The sequence below is a fragment of the Bos indicus genome, chromosome 13 (assembly GCF_029378745.1).
Source record: "Bos indicus isolate NIAB-ARS_2022 breed Sahiwal x Tharparkar chromosome 13, NIAB-ARS_B.indTharparkar_mat_pri_1.0, whole genome shotgun sequence".
NCBI classification, from domain to species: domain Eukaryota; kingdom Metazoa; phylum Chordata; class Mammalia; order Artiodactyla; family Bovidae; genus Bos; species Bos indicus.
This window is the reverse complement of record NC_091772.1, coordinates 59,536,594-59,560,344: the sequence shown is the minus strand read 5'-3', so window position 1 is coordinate 59,560,344 and position 23,751 is coordinate 59,536,594. Positions and strand designations below refer to the sequence as shown.

Below are 23,751 nucleotides of genomic sequence, written 5' to 3'. Positions count from 1 at the left end.
ATGTGCGCCTGCGCCGGAGAGGTCGCTCCTCCCAGGGAGGCTTTGCCAGTTCTTAAGGCACCTCAAGGAAGTGTTAATCCTGGGCAAGTCCAGGCGACCCATCTGCCCATTCAGAGTGGTTTGCCATGAGTTTATAAATTAGTGAACCGGTTGTTCTTTTTCTTTAAACCATTGCTTCTCAAGACTTCTCTGGTGGTCCAGTGTTAAGACTCTGGGCTGCCAGGGCAGGGGTCATGGGTTTGATTCCTGGTCAGGGAACTAACCTTTGCTTCACAAAAGCAACAGCAGTTTTGTTTGTCACACATTTGTTACAGCAGCCTATCATTTGGGGGTTGGCGTTGGGGACAACTGGGGTAAGAAAGCAGTAGGATGCTTCTCTCTTGGAGATGTTTGACACCTGGTTAACAAAAGCTGAAAGGTGCTTGGTGGTCCAGTGGCTAAGACTCCAAGCTCCCAGGGCAGCAGACCCTGGTTCGATCCTTGGTCAGGGAACTAGATTCTGCACACCGCAACTAAGACCTGCTGTAGCCAGATAAATAAATAAATATTTTAAAAAAGAATGTTCACTTGGGTGCAGAATTTAAACTCACAGGTTGAAAGAGCATGAGAGTCAATTACTAACAGCGGAAACATCAACTGGCTTCTATACTTTGGGAAACACCAAAATGAGGGGATTAAGAAATCAACAGGGACAGTTGCAGAGCACATGGTCTATAACCTTCCTTGTGGTGTCTCCTGTAAGGCTAGCAATTGGTTTGTCTGTGACTCATTACTAACAACAAAATGAATAAACCTGGTAACCTGGAAAAAAATTCCTGCTAACAGAATGGGAGAAGAACTTAACAGGTAGCTTGTTGTTTTCCTAACAACGCTAAATATGACCCTAGGCAATGGAGAATTCCGTGAACAAGTATGAACCTTCACTTATTTCTCTGCAATCTATTAAATAGCTTGGACCAGTTTTGAATTCTTCCTGATCAGTCAAATGGAAAAACCACACCCTACAGGGACTTTGACCTCAGTCACACAAGATTATTTTAGGTGTGGTTCATAGATGGGACATTTGTTAATGTTAGCTATGTATTCTAATGTGCATTGGGAAAAAACTAAGGCTGGCTTATCAAATTTTTTATTTCATAGGTCATATTGCTTTGGGAGAGTTTTTTTTTTAATTGGTTTAATTTAATATTGTTCTTTAAGTTAGAAAGTATACGAACAGCACACAGGTATGACAGGAAGCATGCAGTTAATAGTCACCCTTCCTGGTGGCTCAGATGGTGAAGTGTCTGCCTGTTATGTAGGAGACCTGGGTTCGATCCCTGGGTCAGGAAGATTCCCCTGGAGGAGAAAATTTCCACTCCAGTACCCCTGCCTGGAAAATCCCATGGATGGAGGAGCCCAGTAGGCTACAGTCCATGGAGTGGCAAAGAGTCGAACACAACTGAGTGACTTCACTTTCCTTTTTTCCTTTCCTATGCAGTTAATAGGACACGAAGTTTAAGAAGCACAGTCTTAGACAAAGCTTTCCCCTAATAAGGGTGGTGCAATTGCTTCAGACTGCTCAAAGGCCATGAAACACCTTCTTTGGTCTCCATGCCATTCCTTCCCTTTACCTTTCAAAGCAAGAAAAAAGGAAGAAAGGAAGGAAAAGATGAAATAGGAAAAGATCCCACCTGTCACTTTCTTTAATTCCTCTGATGACTTTCACAAAATAGGAGATAAGAATAAGAGAAGAAACTGTGCAAAATGCAGTGGGGGGTGGGTTGGAGCTGGATGGGAACCCTACACTTTCAGATGAGGGTCCTGTCCTGAGATCCAGGAAATTCTCAGCTACTTGCCCTCCTCCCTCCACAAGTTTCTCACAAGAGAAGGCTGAATCCCAACCACTTACCTTGGCCCACCTTTGCTCTCAACAACTCTTGTCCCCAAACCAAGTATCTTAAACAAAAATTCAGGGACTTGTCTAGCAAGGAATGAACTTCGAGGTGGGGAGGGGCTTTGGGGAATGGATGAACAAATATGCTGTGTCTCTAGGGCACTACAGGCTACAAAAACAGTTTGGTACAACACCAACCTGTCTTGGGCCACATCCAAAAAGATCAATTACTTAGAAGACCCGGGAGATCTTCATTGTTGCATCATTTCAACCCTGAGCTTAGACTAAGGAAACTTGTTCACCTTGCTCCCCCTAATACACATCAGACATACAGTTGGTGCTTAATAAGTGTCAAATCAGTGAAGCAGGGAAAGCATATTTTAGCAAAGTTCCCATGAATAGGGGAAGTATATTCAAACATCTGGGTCTGGTGAAGACCCAAATCTATTGGATAACCACACTATTCAGGCATCAGGGAAGAAAATGCCTCATTTCCACTCAGTGGCTTTGGAATTTTTTTCTGGCCACTGTCTCTTCCTCAAACTCTTATTAGTTGACAATGCCTTCTGCGGCTACAGAAGTCCCCGTGTGAGAGACTTTTACATCTGAACCATCAGGAAGAATTCAAAGCTGAAAAGATCAGAGTTCAACATTATGATGGAGAAATCAGTTAAGGTTTGTGCCTGTTCATAGTCAGGATCATTTTTAGAGATGTTGAGAAAACAAGGAAACTTTCTTTTATTTGTTTCTATTTTTTTCTTTTAATATTTTTGATGCATTCTTATCATGCTCTTTCTTTATTTGGTTGTACTGGTCTTCATTGCTGCTCTCAGGCTTTCTCTAGTTGAGGTGAGTGGGGGTTATTCTTTGCTGTGGTTCACGGGTTTCTCATTGCGATGCCTTCTCTTGCTGCAGAGCATGGGCTCTAGGGCAAGCAGGCTTCTGTAGTTGCGGCTCTCGGGCCCTAGAGCATGGGCTCAGTAGTTGTGGCTCACAGGCTTAGTTGCTCTCTGACATGTAGGATCTTCCTAGACCAAAGATCAAACCCATGTCCCATGCATCGGCAGGTGGATTCTTTACCAACGAGCCACCAGGAAAGTCCTGTTTCTCTTAATCTGGAAAAGTGTATTTCAATATCTCAGTTAAATAACTTCAGATGTTCTCTGCATTCTGGAGTCTTTCCATCCAGAACTTTTCAACTTTTTCCTCAAAGTGGAGTGGAAGCCAGTTATTTTCCTAGCCCATCCAAGCAAATTAATATTAAGCACAAGAAAGACAGCAGTTTTCCCTCAGCATCTCTCATTTAACTACTTTGCCAAGTTAAAAAAAAAAAAAAAAAAACTCCAAGAGAAACTACTCTTCTTTATACTGTGGGGATGATGCAAGAAATTACTTAGCTCTCACTTCATTAAAAAAAAATCTAAAAACTTCTGAAATTGAAATGCAGATCATTGTAGCCACGGTGTCTCAAGTTCTGCAGCACCCATGTTTAGGCATGACACATTCAAAGGAAATAATTCAATAGAGTTGCCAATCTCCAGGCAAGTTCTGGTTGCGAAATGTACCATCTTGCTATGTTAAGTGACTCTCGGTTCCCTGTAACGTGTGGAATTGTACTTTTCAATGTAATTGTGGCTACAGAGAGCTGCTGAAATTCATGAAAGGAAAGAAAAGTTAAGATAACTTAGAGAAAGAAGAGGAGGCCCGATGGCCTCGTAGTACAACTCCATGCGCAGGCAAAGTAACAAATGGTTAAACTAACACCTTCCCGGGTGTTAGACGCATGCGCAGCTGCAGCGTCCTGCCGCTGTTCATTGCTGGTCCTGGGAACAGTCCCCTCAAAGGAGGCCTCCCTTCTGGTCCAGGTGTTTGTGCCCAGGACATGTCATTCTGCAGCTGACCACAGGGGAGGGGGTGTGATGGGGACAAACGCAGCCTGCCTCCCCCTTTTTCCTGGAGACTCATTCCGTGCCTCTCTCACTTGCCTGGGCCAGCCCAGAAAAACCCTTCAAGCTTCTTCCAGACTAAACTTCTGTGATTTTTTTTTTCCGATTTTGTTTATTTATGGCTGTGCTGGGTCTTCGTTGCTGCCCGCATGCTTTGTGGCGAGCACAGATACTTTCTAGTTGCAGTGTGCGGGTTTCTCATTGCAGTGGCTTCTCTTATTGCAGAGCATGGGCTCTAGGGCACGCAGGCTTCAGTAGTTGTGGCCCACAGATCTAGTTGCCCTGTAGCATGTGGAATCTTCCTGGACCAAGGTTGGAACCTGTGTTCCCTGCATTGGCAGGTGGATTCTTCACCAGTGGACCACCAGGACGTCCCAACTTCTGTGATTCTTAACACACCTGCAGTTAGACCCTGTTGCATTTATTTTTAATATTATTTATTGATTTTTTTGGCCGCATCGGGTCTCAGTTGCAGCATGCAAGAGTTTTCATTGTGGCACACAGAGTCCTCTCTAGCTCTGGCACACCGGCTTAGTTGCCCAGTGACATGTGGGATCTTACTCCCCAACCAGGGATCGAACCCGTATCTCCTGCATTGGAAGGCAGATTCTTAACCAGTGGACCAGCAGGGAAGTCCCTGACCCTGTTGCATCTAAGTGGTAGGTCTTTGTTGCCTTCTCTGGGGATCTTCACGCTGTAGTCCTACTCTCAAGGAGCTGGGGAGAAAAAAACACTGACAAAATCAGCCAGTTCTCGACAATGGTCCAAACACTTCTCAGCATCTTTCAAGATGTAAATGGTCCTCTGAATGGATGGACAATGAGAGTGCCATCGATGGTGTGAGTTATCCTGGAAGTTCATGAAGCATCTCCCCAGGTGTGAGATGCTTTTACGTGACAAAATGCTTTTGGCTGAGATGAAGACTGGCTTGGTCAAGGTTCCCATCTAGCAAATCTGGAAGTAGAACAGGGATCATGACAAGCAGAAGCACAAGTTTACCAACACAGAAGCCATTTTCTTCCAACAGAACAGAACCCTCTTTACACTAGATTATTGAATTGAAAAATCAAAACATGCACATGTGATTTAAAAAACTGAAACTGTTCCAGTAAACATGGACTGAAAGCATGTTTTCCTTTAATCCCAGATCTCTAGGGTTTCCTGGTCTCCAGTTCCCCAAACCAGAGGGGGAGCCCCAATGACTTAGGTCTTCTTCCAGAAAGATGCTGTCCTCATAGAAGCCTACCATCTGCAGTTTCTCATCTTGCATTTAAAAATATTAGCATTCAGGGATTTTCTGGTGGTTAAGTGGTTAGGACTCTGAACTTTTGCTACCCAGGTCCAAGTTCAACCCTTGGTCAGGGAGCTAAGATCCCACAAGCTGCATGACAGTCAAATAATAATACTCTGTTTTTGAGACTGTTCCACTTCAGCTCATATAAACTCTACCTCATTCTTTTTAATGACTGTATAGTATTCCATTATACAAATGTGTCATTATTTGTCAGTAATTACATTGAAGCCATTGTCTGAATTCTAATGCAGTATCTAATTCTGATGCTCTAACCATGCAACTTATCCAACTGTGTTAAAATGTTTTTTATCAGATTGCCATCCCTCTCTCCTGAGGCACCCTTGGTCATTTCCTCATCCAGAGAAATGCACATGACATCGTGTGATGGACAGTGTGATAGACAGTAACCACTATGACTTGTAGGCTAAAAGGAAGACTCCAGGGTCAGATTTGCCTGTGTGCCAATCTTGGTTCTATTCCTTGCCTCTCTGAGCAGCTTTAGGCTACTCACTCACCCTTTCTGTGCCTTAACTTTCACATCTCTTAAATGGGACATTAGTAACAGTCCCTGCTTTATGGAATTGTGACTACCAAGTGAGATAATCAATACTAATTACTTATCCCAGTGCCTGGAACTGAGTTGAAAAGCTATGAGCAATCCTTATGAATGAGGTACTGGCTAAATTAGTAAACAACAGCATGAACATGACTCAATATACCTCTGGAAGATTAGAGAGAATTTTTTTTCTCTTTGATTAATTACAGGAACTCAATATTAGCTGACACACAGTGTGTACGAAGTCTGCATTGTTATATGGACTTTGCAAAGTGGGGAGCCTCCCCAGAGAGTCTTTGCAGTGACTCCTTGAAAGCCTGTCTGCCCCTCCCTCATCTCTTCTAAGGTTACCTCGCAGAATGTTGTCGCTCATCAGCATCTCCCATGAAAAGATGTCATGTGGATACTGTGCTTCTTCCTCAGGGTTGTCCTTCTTCCTCTCTCTTTCTTCCCTTTTTGGAGAATGTGGGTGGGAAAGGAAAAATGGAGGTGGTAAGGGGATTTTTATTATGCTTTTGGAAACTTTTATTTCTCTCTCTCCTTTTTAAAAAAAAAAAACATTATGCTTTAAAATTTGATGGAAAATAAACAGTCACAAGCCAAAAGATAGCACCATTCTCTCTGCTTTGATCATTCTAAGCCTGTCTATGTATTTATATGATTTGAAATACTTCCAAGTACATTGAAGGGGAGACCTTTGTCTTTAAAGATGATCAAAGAGCTTTCTCCACTCTGCATTTACTCCTGATGTTCTGAGTCTGGACTCAGCAGCCTCATAAAGATGGATGAGAGAATACTGCATGGATCTCAAAGAAGTTCCTACATCCAGGAAAACCTTCATGAACCTCAGGGGTTCACATTTCCCATACACCACAGGATTTGAAATATTTACAGTATATGTGGTTTTAAAAATTGTGACTTCTGTATAACTGTTCTCTCTCATGGCCCTCAGAAGGGAAGTATGAACCATTCCATCACCTTCCCCTAAAACTAACTAAGAATTCTTGGAAGTAAGTCATGGAATCTGTGAGAAGGAAGCCAACATGCTAAACATGGACACTTTTCAAAGAAGGATTTTAGTAGAAGAAAAACACTCATCTTGTTAATGGGGTTCCATGACATTGTACAGAGCAGGGACCCAGCAATCACTTGCTACTCAGAGTTCCTTGCACATTTATGATCTCTATTTCTCCTTGTTTGTGGCATTTGTTTATTTACTACTTCCTGCTGTGTGCTGATGCCCTCATGGTATAATTACCTTCCCAAGGAAAAAAATCCTTTTCTAGCTACTTTAATGGAAACATCCCAGGATCCTTACTCTCCTATCCCCTGCCACTAACTCTGTAATTTCAGGTGTACAAGAGTCTGGGAGTGGAGGGAGACTTGTGAAGGATAAAGCAAGGAGGGAGCAGGATTGGGCTGTGATGCTGCTGATCAGACCCTTGTGGAGGGAGAGAGGGGAGCCAGCAGGGGAGGATGGAGAGAGCCTCAGACCGTGAGCAATTTGCACATAGTCATGGATAACATAATGGGATGGGTGGGAGGCTTCAGAACAGAATGTCCATTAGAGGAGTCCTGCATTGGACATAAATGCTCCTGCGACCCCTAGTTTTAATGCCCAGTTTGCAAAGGAAGCCAGGGTGAGGCCTCTAAGACCCGAGCAGTGGGCTGGACTCAGCAGTAGAGTACTTCATTTGACCCCAGCATTAATAGTTATCTTCTGAAATCTGTCTGACCATGCCAAAGTCCCCACCACTCTCAAATGTCTGACACCTGGCCTTCCTCCCTGACCTACACATACTTCTTTCCCTGGTTCTTATGATCATTTGAGTTTGCCTCTCCTGCCTATGGCTTCCCAGGTGGCTCAGTGGTAAAGAATCTGCCTGCCAATGCAGGAGATGCAAGAGACCCAGGTTTGATCCCTGGGTTGGGAAGATCCCCTGGAGTAGGAAATGGAAACCCACTCCAATATTTTTACCTGGAAACTTCCATGGGGAGAGAAGCCTGGTGGGCTGCAAAGTCCATGAGGCTGCCAAGAGTCGGGCATAACTGAGAGACTAAGCACACATGCACAGAGACTTTGGCAGATTAGGATAGGAATTGACTTGGACTTTGGGGGGCTGTGCAGTGAATTGGCCGTAGCAGGCTTCAGAGTCAGAGAGACTCGCATTTGGATCCCTACTTTCTGCCTGCCGCCTTATGACCTTAACCTCTCCTAGACACAGGCAACATAAAGCTCTGAAATATGGCAAAAAGAATAGATGAGACCCAGCTAGAACATTCTGAGTTTCTGCCACTTTGCTCTTTCAAGTGAACTGAAGAAAAGTGGAAAGGCAAGCAGGAAGGTAAGCTGGGCTCTCGGAGAGCCAGTGTGGGGCAGTCGCCGAGGAGCCCACCCTCCTGGTCTAGAGAGGAGCTGACCACCCTGGCAGTGGGAATGATGCAGAAATAAAAGTTGGTAGCAGCAGCTTCAGCAGGTGGCATTTCTACAGGCTCCTCTAGCCGGCCTCTGCTTAGAACTGTAGATGCTTCTGCCAGCTTTTACATCACTGCAGAAGACAAAGTATGGGACCAAATCTCTCTCTCTGCCTCTTACTTCCCCTGATCCACAGTGCAACTCTCTTTCCTTCTCAGCAGTTATAACCTTGCCCTTCTTTCAAGACTCACCTCAGGATTACACACAATCCCTCAGCAGCTCCTCCCAACTGTGCTCCTACAGCCAACCACCACCCTCCTCTGAGCCTCAGGCCTCTCCCACCTGGACTGGGCCACCACTGGCTTTAATGAGCTTCTTTGGCTTCACACCAGCTCCATCTAATCCCCTTCCCATCCAGAAATTAGAGAGAAGCGTCAGCCAATACGGAAGGAAGCTCTAGGTTTTTGTTTACTTCTTTCCAGACAACCTGGTCAGGGCTTCCATGATAGCTTAGCAGTAAAGAACCTACCTGCCATCGCAGGAGACACAGGTTTGATCCCTGGGTTGGCGAGATCCCCTTGGAGAAGGAAATGGCAACCTGCTCTAGTATTCTTGACTGGGAAATCCTATGGACAGAGGAGCCTGTTGGGCTACAGTCCATGGGGTCGCAAAAGCATTGAACACAACTTAGCGACTCATTAGCAACAACAAGACAACCTGGACATCTTTCAGTTTCCCTGACTCACCATACAATTCACACAAACGCACAAACTCACTCCCTTCCTCACCCATTTCTCTTCCTCTGCCTGGATGATTTCTCCCCCTTTCTCAATCCGACTAATTTCTACTCACTCCCAGATTGCAACTTCCATGGCCAGTTCTCAGGAAAATGTTCTCTAAGCCCTTATCCATCCCCACTTCCCAACTGTACTCAGAATTCCTCATAACTTTCTGTATTTTTCTTGGCTGCACTTAAGAGAAGTAGAAACCCTATGTTTATTTCTGTTGTATGTCTCCTCTGCTAGGATATACACCGACATAAGATCAGGAACTATTTTCTTCACCACTTTATCTCCCCCGAGCGCCAGGCATATAATTGATGCTCAAACTTGATGTATGAGTAAACGAAGCTAGCTAATTACTCCCGTGGCTCATTGCCAGTTCAGTATGGATTAGCACTTTGCATCTGGCCATGTGAATGTCTCCCCAGAGAGAGAAACTCTTATTCTTTGCCTCTGTTTCCCTAGTCTCCTTTCCCTTCTCCCAACTGTTGTATGAAGATGGGCATTTGAGGGAAAGGTCCTTTTTGGAAATTGGCAAGGAAGGTTTCTTCTGTTGTACCTAAGATCTAACTGTCTTTGTGCCCAAAGAGAATAAAAATATAAATATATGCCTTCCTTCATCTCTTGTCTACACAAATGTTCCCAAATTAATACTACCCTGAAAGCCCCTGATCTCACCTGATCTTGGAAGTTAAGCAGAGTTGGGCCTGGTTAGTACTTGCATGAGAGACCACGGGCATACCGGGTGCTATAGGTCTTTTGGGCTTTCCCAGTGGCTCTGGGGGTAAAGAATCCTCCTGCAATGCAGGAGATGCAGGAGACACAGGTACAATCCCTGAGTTGGGAAGATCCCCTGGAGGAGGAAATGGCAACCCACTTCAGTATTTTTGCCTGGGAAATCCCAGGGACAAAGGAGCCAGGCAGGCTACAGTCCATGGGGTCTCGAAGAGTAGGACACTACTGAGCATTCACACACAAAGAATAACTTGGGGGTGGCCTCAGTGGTGATCTTGGTTGTAATCAGAACGCTGTTGTAGTAGCCCATCAGTCCCTTCGGTCTATTGTCTGCAAAGCATTCAGTGCAGTATCAGGGACATAAGAGCTCGATACCTGTTTGCTGAGGCTGCTATTTCTTTTTTTGTTTAATTGGATTAATTAATTTATTTTTATTTTTGGCTGTGCTGGGTCTTTGTTGCTTTTCTCTAGTTGAGGCAAGCAGGGGCTACTCTTCAGTCGCAGTTCGCGGGCTTCTCATTGCAGTGGCTTCTCTTGTTGCAGAGCACAGGCTCTAGGGCATGTGGGCTTCAGTAGTTGTAGCTCCCAGGCTCTAGAGCACAGGCTCAGGAGTTGCAGTGCATGAGCTCAGTTGCATGTGGGATCTTCCCGGACAAGGGGTGGAAGCCATGTCTCCTGCACTGGCACGTGGATTCCTCACTCCTCAGCCACCAGGGAAACCCAAGGCTGCTATTTCTCATTCTCCCCACACTGCCGTCCTGTCCATAAAAGTCTGGCTTGGTCCCAACTGGGTTCTTTCTTAACATGCCCAGAGGGCCCTCGTCTCCAAGTCCCATGCATGCACATGGAGGAGGAGCCCAGCCTTCCCGTGTGGTCAGGGACAGCTTCTACAGGAAGTGACTTGAGCTGAGATCTGAAGGATGAGGAGTCAGTTGTGCAAATATATGGCTGAAGAGTGTTCAGGGCAGGAGGACTCACAAGGGCAAAGGTCCTGAGGTGGAAGTAATCAGTGCGTCAGAGAAAGAAAACGAGGCAGCTGGAGGAAAATTAACAGAAGAGAAGCACTAAAATTAACAGGAGGAAGTCACTCAAGCCAGGCAATCAGGCAGAGTTTAGGTTTTGTTCTAAAGGTGGTTCTAAGCAATTGGACGTTTTTAAACAACAGACCAACAGTCTGATTTATGTGTAAAAAATATCATTCTATACAAATCAAAACTGCAATGAGGTATCACATCGCACCAGTCAGATTGGCCATCATTAAAAACTCTACAAAACAATAAATGCTGGCAAGGGTGTGGAGAAAAAGGGAAGCCTCCTACACTGTTGGTGGGAATGTATTAATAAATTAGTACAGCCAAAGGAGAACACTGTGGAGGTTCCTTAAAAAACTGAAAATAGAGCTACCATATGACCTTGCAATCCCACGCCTGGCATATATCTGGAGAAAACCGTAATTCAAAAGGACACATGCACCTCAGTGTTCATTGCACCATTATTCACAATAGCCAAGACATGGACGCAACCTAAATGCCCATTGACGGAGGAATGGATAAAGAAGATGTAGTACATACGTAGCATGGAATATTACTCAGCCATTAAAAGAGTGAAATACCATCATTTGCAGCAACATGGATTATCATACATAGATATTATCATACTAATTGAGGTAAACCAGACAGAGAAGGAGAAATGTCATATAAAATGTCATTCTGATTGGTGTCTAGAGAATGAATTGGAAGGAGAAGGGTGCAATAATGGATGTGAGGAGAAAACGTCGAGTCCATGGGACCTCAGACAAGTCATCTGATCTCTCTGACCCTGTTTCCTCATCTGTAAAATGGGAAGAAGAAAACCCACCTCTGAGGCACCTGAGAATTAACTGATATCATAGCTTCAGTGTCCCCAACACAAAATAATTCCCCATTCAGTATAGTCTACTGTTAGCTCCCTTTTCTGGGAGAGGAATTCTCCAAGATTTCTTACATGTATTTAATTCTTTTATAACGTAAATATTGATAGTCTTTGTTATCAAAGCTTTGAGACATTAATTGACTGCAGGAGGTGTCTCTGAACCAGTTGTAACAAAATACTATTTTGAGGGGAATCCTGTTCTAGCAACATAGTTAGGGTTTTCCTTTGCTGTGACTATATGCCCTTTAGGGTGTGGACTGCTGCTCTGAAGATTGCAGATTTTTCTGTCCATGGAAAGTAAACCATGTCTCCATAGCAAGACTGTCGATGTCCATTTTGGACAGTTGCGGGTGCCCGATCAGGCAGGTGATCACACAAGGCAATTATTCTCTAGACAAGTATCCCTTTTTGCAACAGGCAAGTCCACCAGCTAAGCTGCTGCCAATCTGGGCACTTCCAAGCAGCTGCCATGTTGAAGCAACTGCTCTGCCTAAACACACACACTATCTTATTTCCAGACAAATGCAAGCACGTTTCAGATGATGGGTTTTTTCTTCTCAGACTGTGTTAGATGTATTTCATGGGAATTGTGATGATAGATTGGAGACTGTGTTTTGCTTTCTGTTTTTTCCCCAGTATGAACAAAGTCTCATTTTCAAAAAGGTAAAATCATAACTCTCATGCAAATATGAAATGACCTCATGTCAAGGATTTTATTAAACTGATTAATTGATGAGGGAACCAGAAAAAGGTTAAAATCAGGTCAAGGGGCATTTGAGGAACTAGGTATTTGTAGGCAGTACAGTACCATTGCTGTCATTATAACAGGTGGGGTTTTTTTGTTGTGTTGTTTGGGATTTTATGAGAACCATGTAGCTTACAGAAAGAGCATGGGCCTGAGAATTAGGAGATTGTTTATATTTTGATTCCGGCTGTGTAGGCCAGTCACTCACCCTCTGTGTCTTTGTTTCACTGCATGTGAATAAATGATCATTAATAGAGCCTCTGCTCTGAGCCTGGGTCCATGCTCAATGCTGCGAGAGAACAGCAAATCGAGCAAGATGGGATCCCAAAAGTCATGGAGCTTCCAAGGCCAGCCAGGAGAAAAGCAACAACCAGGCAAAGAGCAATATAATCGTTTTGACAGTTTGCAGCCAAGCTTTACTGAGCACTTACAAAGTGCCAGGCACTGTTCAGTGAGCTTTCTATACATATCAACCCATTTAATTAATAACTTTGTGAGGCAGAGGTGGCGCTAGTGGTAAAGAATCTGCCTGCAGTGCAGGAGATTCAAGAGACGTGGGTTCAGTCCCAGGGTCAGGAAGATCCCCCGGAGGAAGAAATGGCAACCCACTCCAATATTCTTGCCTGGAGAATCCCATGGTCAGAAGAGCCTGGAAGGCTACAGTTCAAAGGGTCGGAAAGAGTCGGACATGACTGAGTGACTGAGCACACCTACATGAGGTAGATAGCACTATTATTCCCATTTTACAGACAAGGAAACTGAGGCCCAAAGATAGGGCTAATTTACTTAAGGGCACAGAGCTAGGAAGGAGAGCCAGGATTTCAACCTAGTTCTGCGCTAGGCTGCCGTCTACCATATAACTCGGGTGGGTCATTTGTTCAGTCACTCAGTGGTGTCCAAGTCTTTGTGACCCAAGGACTGCAGTATCATCTCCTGGATCTTGCTCAAACTCATGTCCATTGAGTCCATTAAGACTACCTGGAAGTTCTGACATTTCACCTGAGACTCTCCTCACCTCCCCAAGTATGGCTAGAAATAAATCAGGCAAACAGCAGGGACAAGGGTCTCTGGGTGGTGGGGAGGGGAGGAAATGAGATAAAGGAGCAGCTGTGACTGTGTTCTAAGCTAGTGGTGTGGCAGTCTTGGTCCTTGGCAATAACAATGACTGTGAATTCTTTCTCTCCCATCTCTAGACTCTCTTGGCCAAGGCACTTTATGACAACCACCCCGACTCCGCTGATGAGCTGGCTTTCTGCAGAGGAGACATCCTGACCATTCTGGAACAAAACGTGCCAGAAAGTGAAGGCTGGTGGAAGTGTCTGCTCCACGGGAGGCAAGGCCTGGCCCCTGCCAACCGCCTCCAAATCCTAGCGGAGGCCTCCACAGACAGGCCTCGTCCCCCTTTCCTGAAAGGCCTAGACAATGCTCCCGCCATCTCCCAGGAGACCTATGAGGTGCCCACCCTGCTCAACCCCTCATCTCCTGTGTATGAGCAGATGAAGAGTTGGGTGGAGGGACCCCCACCTCCCACAGTCCAAGTCTACGAAGTCCCTGACCCACCTGCCTGTGCCAGAATCGTCTGTGAAAAGAACCTGAGCTTTCCAAAACAGGTAAGTACATTTCCAGACAGAAGAAATAGGTCAAAAGGTAGGCAGCACCCAGGGCCTAAATACCCTTGAATTGTGGGTGTCCATCAGGAGAGCAAACGTACAGGATGGGAACCAGACAGTTGGGGTGATTGGGTTGTCGTTAACACTCTGGGTACCCTGGTGGTTCCTGGCTTGCCAAGACACCCACACTTTGCAGGAAACTGAATGCTTAGTTGAGCTGAGTCTGAAAGAATGATAACATTCACAGTGGTCTCTTTTTACACTAGGAAGAAACATTAGTTAAATGAAGGGGTTGAATTTCCATGGGTCAAAGGCAAGAAATCATTCATCAGATTTAAAATATGTGTTCCTTTCAACCTAGAAAGGATTTCCAGAATTGTTGCAAAAATATACAAGAAGGCAGAAGTATATCTGAATGAGAAAGTCATAGCCATTACAGTATTATTTGTTATAGGGAAAAATTCCAGTTGCCTAAAGGAATGTTCATGGAGGATTGGTTACATAAGTTTTGGCAGTACCCTAGGACGAGCCACTCCGTGTGTGTGTGTCCGTGTGTGTGTGTGTGTGTGTGTGTGTACTGCAGTTGTGGGGGGAAAAAATGAAATTAGTTCTGTAACGATGTATAAGGGAGGGAGAAAGAGCCATTTACATAAAAACCTAACAAACAAACCAAAAAAAACCTTTAAAAAGTATGTGTGTATATGTGTGCATTGAAAAGAACACACACTAGCAGTGGTCACCCTTAGGAAGTGGAACTGGTTAAGCAGAAAGTGGAAGAAGTCATTAAACAGGGATCTATACTTTATTGGCTTCTGTGTCCCCTGCACCTTGGATGTGCCTCGCCTGGGGTGGGCACTTGATAAATATTTGATGAACAAAGAGACTAAGAGGTTGATTTGTGTGTTATATAGAACATGTATTACATCTGTAATTTTTTAAAAAGTAACATTTTTTTTAAAGCCGAGGAAAAGAAGCACTTCATAAATGTATAATGAAACATTTTTTTAAAGTAGGAGAGGAAGGGACTTCCCTGGTGGTCAAGTGGTTAAGATTTCACCTCCCAATGCAGAGAGTGCAGGTTCAATCCCTGGTTGGGGAGCTAAGATCCTACATGCCTTGGGGCTAAAAACCCAAAACGTAAAATAGAAGCGATATTGTATCAAATTCAATAAAGACTTTAAAAATGGTCCACATCAAAAAAAAGAAGAAGAAAGAAGCAGGAATTTAAAAGGAAAAAAAAAAGTAACTGCACTGTTTCCCTCCAAGCCCTGGCCTTCATGAGGTGTTAAGAATGCAGCACAGTCTTGCACGATCTTCAGTCACTGCAAGCATTTCCTGCCATCACACACTTTGCTTGCAGCTCGATGACACATCCCACCTGGCCTCAGCTCTGCACAGAGGTCCTGATGAGGCCCTAGGCCAGGAGAGGCCACTTCTCCCATGTATGTGCTGCCCCTCCTCCCAGGAATGTCCCACTTACCCTGCAGGCCTCCTCCATACCAGCTTCTTCTTTGATTCCTTAAGAGACTTATTTAAAGTCTTTATTGAATTTGTTACAATATTGCTTCTGTTTTATGTTTTGGGGGGTTTTGGGGGGGGCACGTGGGATCTTAGCTCCCTGACCAGGGATGGAACCTGCTCACCCTGCACTGGAAGGTAAAGTCTTAACCTCTGGACCATCAGGGAAGTCCCTAAGAGATTCCGAATCCTTCAGATTGCCTGCCTCCCTGGGCTGCCAGGCACACGACCCGTGTTACACAGAACAGCTGCCCCTCTAGGCACCGACTACAAACACCAGAAAGAGGTGGCTGATTGTCCTTCAGCCATCCGCGAGGTGGACCTGAAGTCCCTTTTCTGGAACAACTGGCCCAAATCTAGGCCTGGCACGCTCAGCTGTCATCCGAGCAGCTGACCCAGAGTGGGGCCTGGGTGCTGGCTCCTCTGAGAGCGAGTGGTCTGGGCTGAAGTTAATTGAGTTGCTCCCTGATAGCTCAGTTGGTAAAAAATCCGCCTGCAATGCAGGAGACCCCGGTTGGATTCCTGGGTCGGGAAGATCTGCTAGAGAAGGGCAAGGCTACCCACTCCAGTATTCTTGGGCTTCCCTTGTGGCTCGGCTGGTAAAGAATCTGCCTGCAAAGTGGGAGACCTGGGTTCAATCCCTGGGTTGGGAAGATCCCCTGGAGAAGGGAAAGGCTACCCACTCCAATATTCTAGCCTGGAGAATTCCATGGACCATATAGTCCATGGGGTCACAAAGAGTTGGTCATGACTGAGCAACTTTCACTTTCAAAGGAAAGAAAAAAACAAAATCAAAGGCCAAATGGGACGAACTGAAGAGAGTAGCATTTATGTGTATACACTGCTGCTGCTGCTGCTAAGTCATTTCAGTCGTGTCCGACTCTGTGCGACCCCATAGACGGCAGCCCACCAGGCTCCCCCGTCCCTGGGATTCTCCAGGCAAGAACACTGGAGTGGGGTGCCATTGCCTTCTCCGGTGTATACACTACCATGTGTAAAACAAACAGCTAGTAGGAAGCTGTCGTATAGCACAGGGAGCTCAGCTCAGTGCTCTTTGTTGACCTAGAGGGCTGGGATGGGGATGAGGGTGAGAGGGAAGCTCAAGAAGTAGCGGATACATGTATATAGATAGCTGATTCATGTTGTTGTACAGCAGAAATGAACACAACATTGTTAAGCAATTATACTCCAATTAAATTTTTTTTTTGAAATCTAAGGTCATTTTCCCCACCCCCTAAAAGCACAGCAGGTGCAAAGTCTGCAGTTTGCTGGGGATTCTGAACCCCCAGGACCATGCCAGGCTCCTGAGAGATGCTCCATAGACATTTGTGGAATGAATGAAATGACCAGATCCAACATAATGGGCTCACTGTCAACTTCTAGACTGATGTTGGTATAAAAGGAGAGATGAGTCGACCATCCTAACTTAGAAAAGAGTCAGGGCGCTAGCGTAAGATTTGTCCTTGACATGAAGCGTGGAGACCTCACTGGTGCAGGCTGTGGCCACGGCAGAAACCACAGCCACTGAAGGGGATTTCAGAAGCCGAGAGCTCCTCACCACTCAAGCAGGTCTTGAGGTGGCCCCAGTAAAACACTTGGGGAACTTCCCTGCCTTTTATTCCTGCCTAAGTTCCCTCCATCACTGCCCTATCTATGTTTTGGCTCTCTCCCCATTCCCTTTTTCATCGCCTTCTCTGTGCTTGAGGGTCTTTTAAAGCAAGCAATGTCATCTGCAGCTTAGAAATCAGGAATCCAGGTTCACTTGGTTTCTGCAGCAGCCACTGCCATGCTGGGTGACTGGAGACACCACAGCACCCCTCTAGACTTCTCTTTCTTGGTCTGTATCAAGAGAGGGTTCAGTTCAGTCCAGTCACGCAGTCGTGTCTGACTCTTTGCAACCCCATGGACTGCAGCACACCAGGCTTCCCTGTCCATCACCAACTCCTGGAGCTTGCTAAAACTCATGTCCATTGAGTCAGTGATGCCATCCAACCATCTTATCATTTCTGAGTTCACCTCAAACTAGTTTTTGGTGATTCTGAGTAATCTTGCTTCTTCCTCTACTACAAGAAGGAAGGAGCTAGAAGGATGCAAGATTATAATAACTTAAGAATCTTCTGATCCACAGAAGACAGGCATCTTCTCCCTACTTGGGTAATCCAGTGGTGAGCTCTGAGTCTGAGACGGCTGAAAAAAATAACATTCTGAGCAGAAGCAGACATTGGTAAAACTAAGCAAGCCTAGCCACTAGCTTTGAGCTGTTTTCCAATGGGCAGTTCACAGGCTTGGCACACAGCCCAGGGGATCCATCTAAAAGATTCCCTTTATACTCAGGTTGAGCATCTCTAGATTTATGTTAGCCAAAAATTAAAAACCAAGAAGGTGAAAATATGTCCCTTGTCTCAAGTTGTCCTCATCAGGGACTCTGCATATTTCTAGCTGGAAGAGACCTCTGTAGATCTGAGAGAAAAAGAGACCTCTTTAGATGAGAACAACTCTTCATTTTACAAATGAGGAAGTTGATTCCCTGGGAGGTGAAAGGCCCATCCAAGGTCATATCCTGATGAACACCAGAGACTAAAGTTTCCTTGTTGTGTCTGTGTCTGTCCATACCCCTGGCCTGCCAACACCCAAAACAGAGCCCTTGGCATGCTCTTGATCTAGTTCGCCTGGCTCTGTGGCTGATACTATCTATTAATGTTTTATTGAAGTTTAACCTCTAGATCTTCAGAGTACACTGTTCAGTCACTAGTACCCGAATCCAGAAACACAATGAAACCAGCAAGCCAGAAGCCCCCTCCCACCTCTCCCAGCCACTTCCCCCCAGGGTAACCACGATCCTGAGCTTTGTTTTACTTTTTATTCCAACTTCCTTATTATAATACACTGGCCTCTCTTTAAAAAAAAAAAAAAATGACCATACAAAGAAAGTATTTGATTTTGGTTTAAATTCAGAAAGGGTAATCTTTTGTATTTCAAGTAAAAAGATCAGATTTCCTGATGAAATCTGCTTTTAGGTTTAAATTGCTTATAGACCATCTAGTTCTTGAACTAGAGTTTCCTTCTGTCCCTTAAACCTTTCAAAACCATGGTTCTCAAAAAAATGTTCCTTAGTTCCCATCTACGTTTTCCAAGAAACAATGGGCCTTTCTGAACTGGCTTCTTTCCACCTACAATTCCAAACCAAGGAAAGTCCCATCCTAGGCTGTAGGTTGTCTCTTGGACAAGTGTGACCCACAAAGTCAGCTCCATAAATAAAATTCTGAGAACATCAGAATCACCTGGGGGCCCTGACAATAATGCAGTTTCCTAGGCTCTCCGTCAAGACTCAGAGATTCCGTGCAATGCACGCGGGGCCCAGGAATCTGCATTTCCAACCCACTTCCCAGATGAGGCTGATCCACATGGTGAGGAAGATTGCCCTCCATCACAGACCTCCCCACCAGCATCCTGCTGTCTCCAGTCTCAGAGCAAAGGGTCTCCAACAAGAGGTGCCCAGAGAATGTCCTAGCATGATGGTGGTGCCTTTGCTGTTTCGTGATCCATGGATGCGGTGGTAACATTTCTTTTCCTCTGTTCTTCTTTTTCTCCCCAAGGCTATCTTCATGATTCCTAGACATGCTCGGACCTCATTACCAGCCCTGGGTTGCCAGGTGTACGATGTGCCTGCCCAGAGCCGGTGCCCACCAACTCTGAAGGTGAGCCTCATCCGTGGCCCTGCTCCGCCCCGGTTTCTCCATCTAAATTGTTGGCTCTCAGCGTCACGCTGACCTTGCATTTCAGTTTTACCATTGAGAGATCTTTGGAGCTTCAGTTCTGACTCCAAGGGACCCATCACCACTCAGAAACCAGCTTTGTGCCCAGGGAACCCAGACATGCTCAGAAGAATATTACTATTATTTGAATTCTGAATATTTAAAAAATTTTTACTTTGCATTTGTAATGCTTTATATCCATGCATATATACACACTGGAGAAAAGATTGGCAACCCACTCCAGTTTTCTAGCCTGGAGAATCCCATGGACAGAGAATCCTGGTCAGCTACAGTCCATAGGGTCACAAAGAGTCGGACACGATTGGGTGACTAACACAATATATACACACACCTGTATACATATATCTGCACTTTTTAAAAAGTAATAGTAACACGAAGGATATACATCATAGTCTTAACATTATTGTTGGTTATCTTAACACTGATTATCTCTCGGGGAGGAAATTTCAGAGGTTTTTTTTTTTTTTTTTTTTAACCTTATTTGAATGTAACTGGTACATCAGTTTTGTAAGACATACTTCCTATAATCAGAAAACAACTTCACTCACTTCTTAGCCCATCAGAACTGCCCCATGGCCATGCTCTCCCCTGCCCACCACTCACAGGGGAATGGCCTGGATGCTTCAGCCATGCCTGCTTCCTGGAACCACGCCCAGAGACTCTGAGGTTTGAGATCTGGGGTGGGCCCTGGGCAGTAGGAATTTTAAAGCTCCCAGTTGGTTCTAAATTCAGGCTGGTTTGGCGACTTCCTGGTCGCTCCCAGGTAGTAAGAAATCTCCGTGGAGGAATTTAATGTTCTGAGCAGGCTGTACCAAAATTCCCCCTGCCTATAAAGTGAAAGGAGGAGACTTGGAGGAGACTCATAGCCTGACTCTCTTCAGTGATTAGGACTCTCACTGCCGACGGCCCGGGTTCAATCCCTGGTCGGGGAAATAAGATCCCACAAGTCATGATGTGTGGCTTAAAAAAAAAAAAAAAAAAAAAAAGCCCAAAACAAAAACCCTCTCCAAATTTCAGCTTCTTTTCTCTTTCTTTGAAAAACCTGTTCTGGTGCTCTCACCTTACCTTGGAATATGGAACCTATTTTTCACGTCCTAATATATGTATTTCCTAATTGTTGCACCTCCCCACAAATGTCTATTATCTCTAGAGGTGCCGTGTCTTTTGCTTGTTACTGGGTGTACATATGTCACTTAGTTCAGTGGCTAGTCGTTAGTGGGCACTTAGTAAATATTTGCAGGATTAATACATGAGTTATAAGCACAGGAAAATTTCTACTGGGAAAAACAAGAAAGAAAAAAGACATAGTAAATTCCAATCTTATATTTAGTCTTCTTTAATTCAGTCTTAAGGTGAACTTACAGAAGGAAATGAACTGCTGTTTTTAACTCAGACAACTGCAGCTAATTCTCTCTATGGTTTGTCCCCACCTTTGATTGAGAAGGTGCCTTTTTTTATAAAACACAGAGCCCATTGTTGAAAATATACTCAGAACAGCACACACTTGTACCATAAAACCATCATGACTGAAAGTCCCAAAGTCTTCAGTGATTTGTGTTTTCACTTGGGAAAAAAAAAACAAAAAAACAAAAAAAAACACCAGCGTTGAGACAGTTTGTGATGTGCTGTCACCAGGAAGGAAAATTTCAAGTTGACCTTCTTCGTGGTCTTTTCCCAGGAGCCAGGCACGCAGCAGCTATATGATATCCCCCCCAGCCCCCAAAAGGCAGCACTGGGTCCCCCGGCCAGCCAAACAAACGTAAGTATGATCGGCACTGAGATCTGAGACTGTGCAAACCTGAACCGCCTCTGGGAAATGTTGTTTGCTTGGTCAAAATTAGGAACTCAAATCCCTCATAGCAGAATTTACTTCACTGGAGGCAAAACTTTTAACTGCGACAGTGTTCAGGAACCAGACAAGTCATGTGGTCTAGATAAACCCTTTGACTTCCGTACACCTCCGTTTCTCTTTACAAACTTACTGTGAGAATTGACATAATCCCTGTGAAGGACCTAGTACAGTGCTTGGCACAGAACAAGAGCTCAGGAGACTTGAGATAAATGCTTCTTGCAATCTACCTTGGAGACATGTTGTGTTGAGGTAGGTTTTTATTTGTATGGAGGGGAGATGACTTAACTTGAAATCTGTAATCCATGCTTATCAATGGATTCTGTCACATGCATACAATAAATACACCTATGCCCAAGGTGGGCTCTCCAGGTAGTGCTAGTGATAGAGAACTTACCTGCCGATGAGGGAGACATTCTCTCCCTGGGTCAGAAAGGTCCCCTGGAGGAGGGCATGGCAACCCACTCCAGTATTCTTGCCTGGAGAGTCCCATGGACAGAGGAGCCTGGCGGTCTACAGTCCATGGGGTTGCAGAGAGTGGGACATGACTGAAGTGACTCAGCACGCATGCACTTATGCCCAAGGTGGCTTCTCAGCAGTGTCATGAGGGATGCACAGGAGTTTGTTAGATGGAAAGCAAGGGGTTGAGTGGACACTGAGAACAGAGGAACTAGCTTGGACAGAATTGAATATAGCCGTGCAGGAGAGCATTTTGGGTTCAGAGAAAGGTAAGCAGCCTGAGTCGCTGGACCTTGAAGGAGGGGAGTGCCATGTGTGGTGGCAGAGGCAGAGAGTGAGGAGACTCAAAAGCAGTCTGGAGCCAGACTGTGAAGGGCTTGAGTGGTGGCGGAAATGGGAAGCCACTGCAGAAACTTGAGCAGAGGAGTGACCATCAGGCTTTTAAGATGCACAGTGCCCAGCGCTTGGTGGCTCCTCAGTGTAATACACATGCATCCCCCGAGTCACTCACACTGTCTTTTCCTTAAACTAAATAACAGGTGACTTTGTGTGGTTCTTCACAGAGGCAGAATATTCCCCCGACATCAAGCATCGCCTCAAGGAGGGGTGGTTGCAACACACTGCCAAGCCCTCAGAAATCGGAATGGATTTATGACACGCCAGTGTCTCTGGAAAAGGCTGATGTAAGAAATGCATCTCCAAGTAGCTCTGTGGAAAAATCGGGGCACCATGTCCTCCCCAGGTGTATGTCCAGCTTCCACAGCCCTCCGAGCAGCAGAGCAGGGACTCTCAGTCCACACCCGCAGAAAAACATGCCCATGCAGAAAAAACTCAGCCTTCCAGAAATTCCTTCTTATAGCTTTCCAATAGCCAAGGCTGCATTCCCTTTGGATGAAGCTGTCAGCTACAAGGTTCCTTCAAGTTTTCTGATCCCCCGAGTGGAGCAGCAGAACACCAAGCCGAACATTTACGACATCCCTAAAGCAAGGCCGAGGGACCCCCAGGCTGGAAAAGAGCTGGGGAAAGCCAACGTGCCTTCAGAGAATTCCTTGGACCATAACTCCCCGTGGTTTCCTAGCCAGGCAGAATCGCTGTCCCCTGAACCAGACAGCTCGTCTGTGTCCAGCTCTGACAGTAGAGCCAGCATTCTTTCCTCCTGCTCCTCCACATCCACTGACTCTTCGTCCAGCTCCTTCTCAGAGGAGTCAGCCAGAGAGCTCCCCTTGGACCTGGACTTGGCCAGAGAGACGGTCACAGTTCTGCAGCACAAGGTGGCCAACTCCGTCGGGAGCCTGATGCTCTTTGTCAGTAGGAAGTGGAGGTTCAGGGACTCTCTGGAGGCCAACATTGATGCAATCCGCAGGGCCGCTGACCGCACAGAGGAATCCTTGAAAGAATTCCTGGATTTTGCCCGAGGAGTCTGTGGGACCACCTGCAACCTCACCAACAGTAACCTTCAGGCCAGAATTAGGGATCAGCTACAGACAATCTCCAACTCCTACCAAATCCTGCTTGAATCAAAGGAAAGTCTGGAGAGCTGCAATTGGTCCCTGGAAGTCCTTGTGACTGACAAAATCCAGAACAGCCCGGATGACCTGGAGAGATTTGTCCAGGTGGCACGGATGGTTCCGGAAGATGTCAAGAGGTTTGCCTCCATCATCATTGCCAATGGGAGGCTCCTTTTCAAGCCAAACTGTGAAAAGGAAGATCCCGTGCAATTGACCCCAAGTGCAGAGTTTAAGCTTGCCAAATCCATCCAGCTTCCCCAAAGGGAGATTGAATCCTATCAAAGGAACACTCCTTTTCATAAGCAAAAAGAAAGCAAACACTCTCCTGAACTATTAGAGAAGAATAGGACAAATGTTTGTGAACAGGTGAGTTCAGAGTTCCACGCGGTATTAATAAAATATAAAGGGGCTTTCCATTTTTATCTGGAGTGGTCACCCATAAGTTAGATGCTGAGAATCTACTATTTCATCTTTGGGGAGGCATGAGTTCCATTTTCCAGAAAATAAAATTCATGAAGGTAAAATTCTGTATGAAATCTTACTAAGAAGAAAGATTAATATTAAGACAAACAGGATGTCTTCTGGACATTTTAGGGTTTGGGGCTTACTTCTGATGCTAGGATAAGAAAGGATTCTGAAAACCTTTTGAAACCTGTTTTTTGAGCAAAATTTTTATCTCACCATCAAGTTTCCTTGCACTTTGGAAAGTTATAAACTGAGTCATTGTCAGTGTGCTTCTTAGGAACATAAGAGGAAGTATAAATACTCTT

General features: G+C 45.2%; 1 protein-coding gene across 1 annotated transcript in view; it reads left to right on the top strand.

The window, feature by feature from the left end:
• The window catches only part of CASS4 (Cas scaffold protein family member 4), a 37,295-nt gene that overhangs the window by 6,505 nt on the left and 7,039 nt on the right, over window positions 1-23,751 (top strand). The window contains exons 2-5 of the mRNA XM_019972155.2: window positions 13,455-13,871; window positions 18,986-19,087; window positions 20,844-20,924; window positions 22,037-23,347. Of these exons, the coding sequence (XP_019827714.2) occupies window positions 13,455-13,871; window positions 18,986-19,087; window positions 20,844-20,924; window positions 22,037-23,347 (1,911 nt within the window). The remainder of the gene's footprint in view (window positions 1-13,454; window positions 13,872-18,985; window positions 19,088-20,843; window positions 20,925-22,036; window positions 23,348-23,751) is intronic.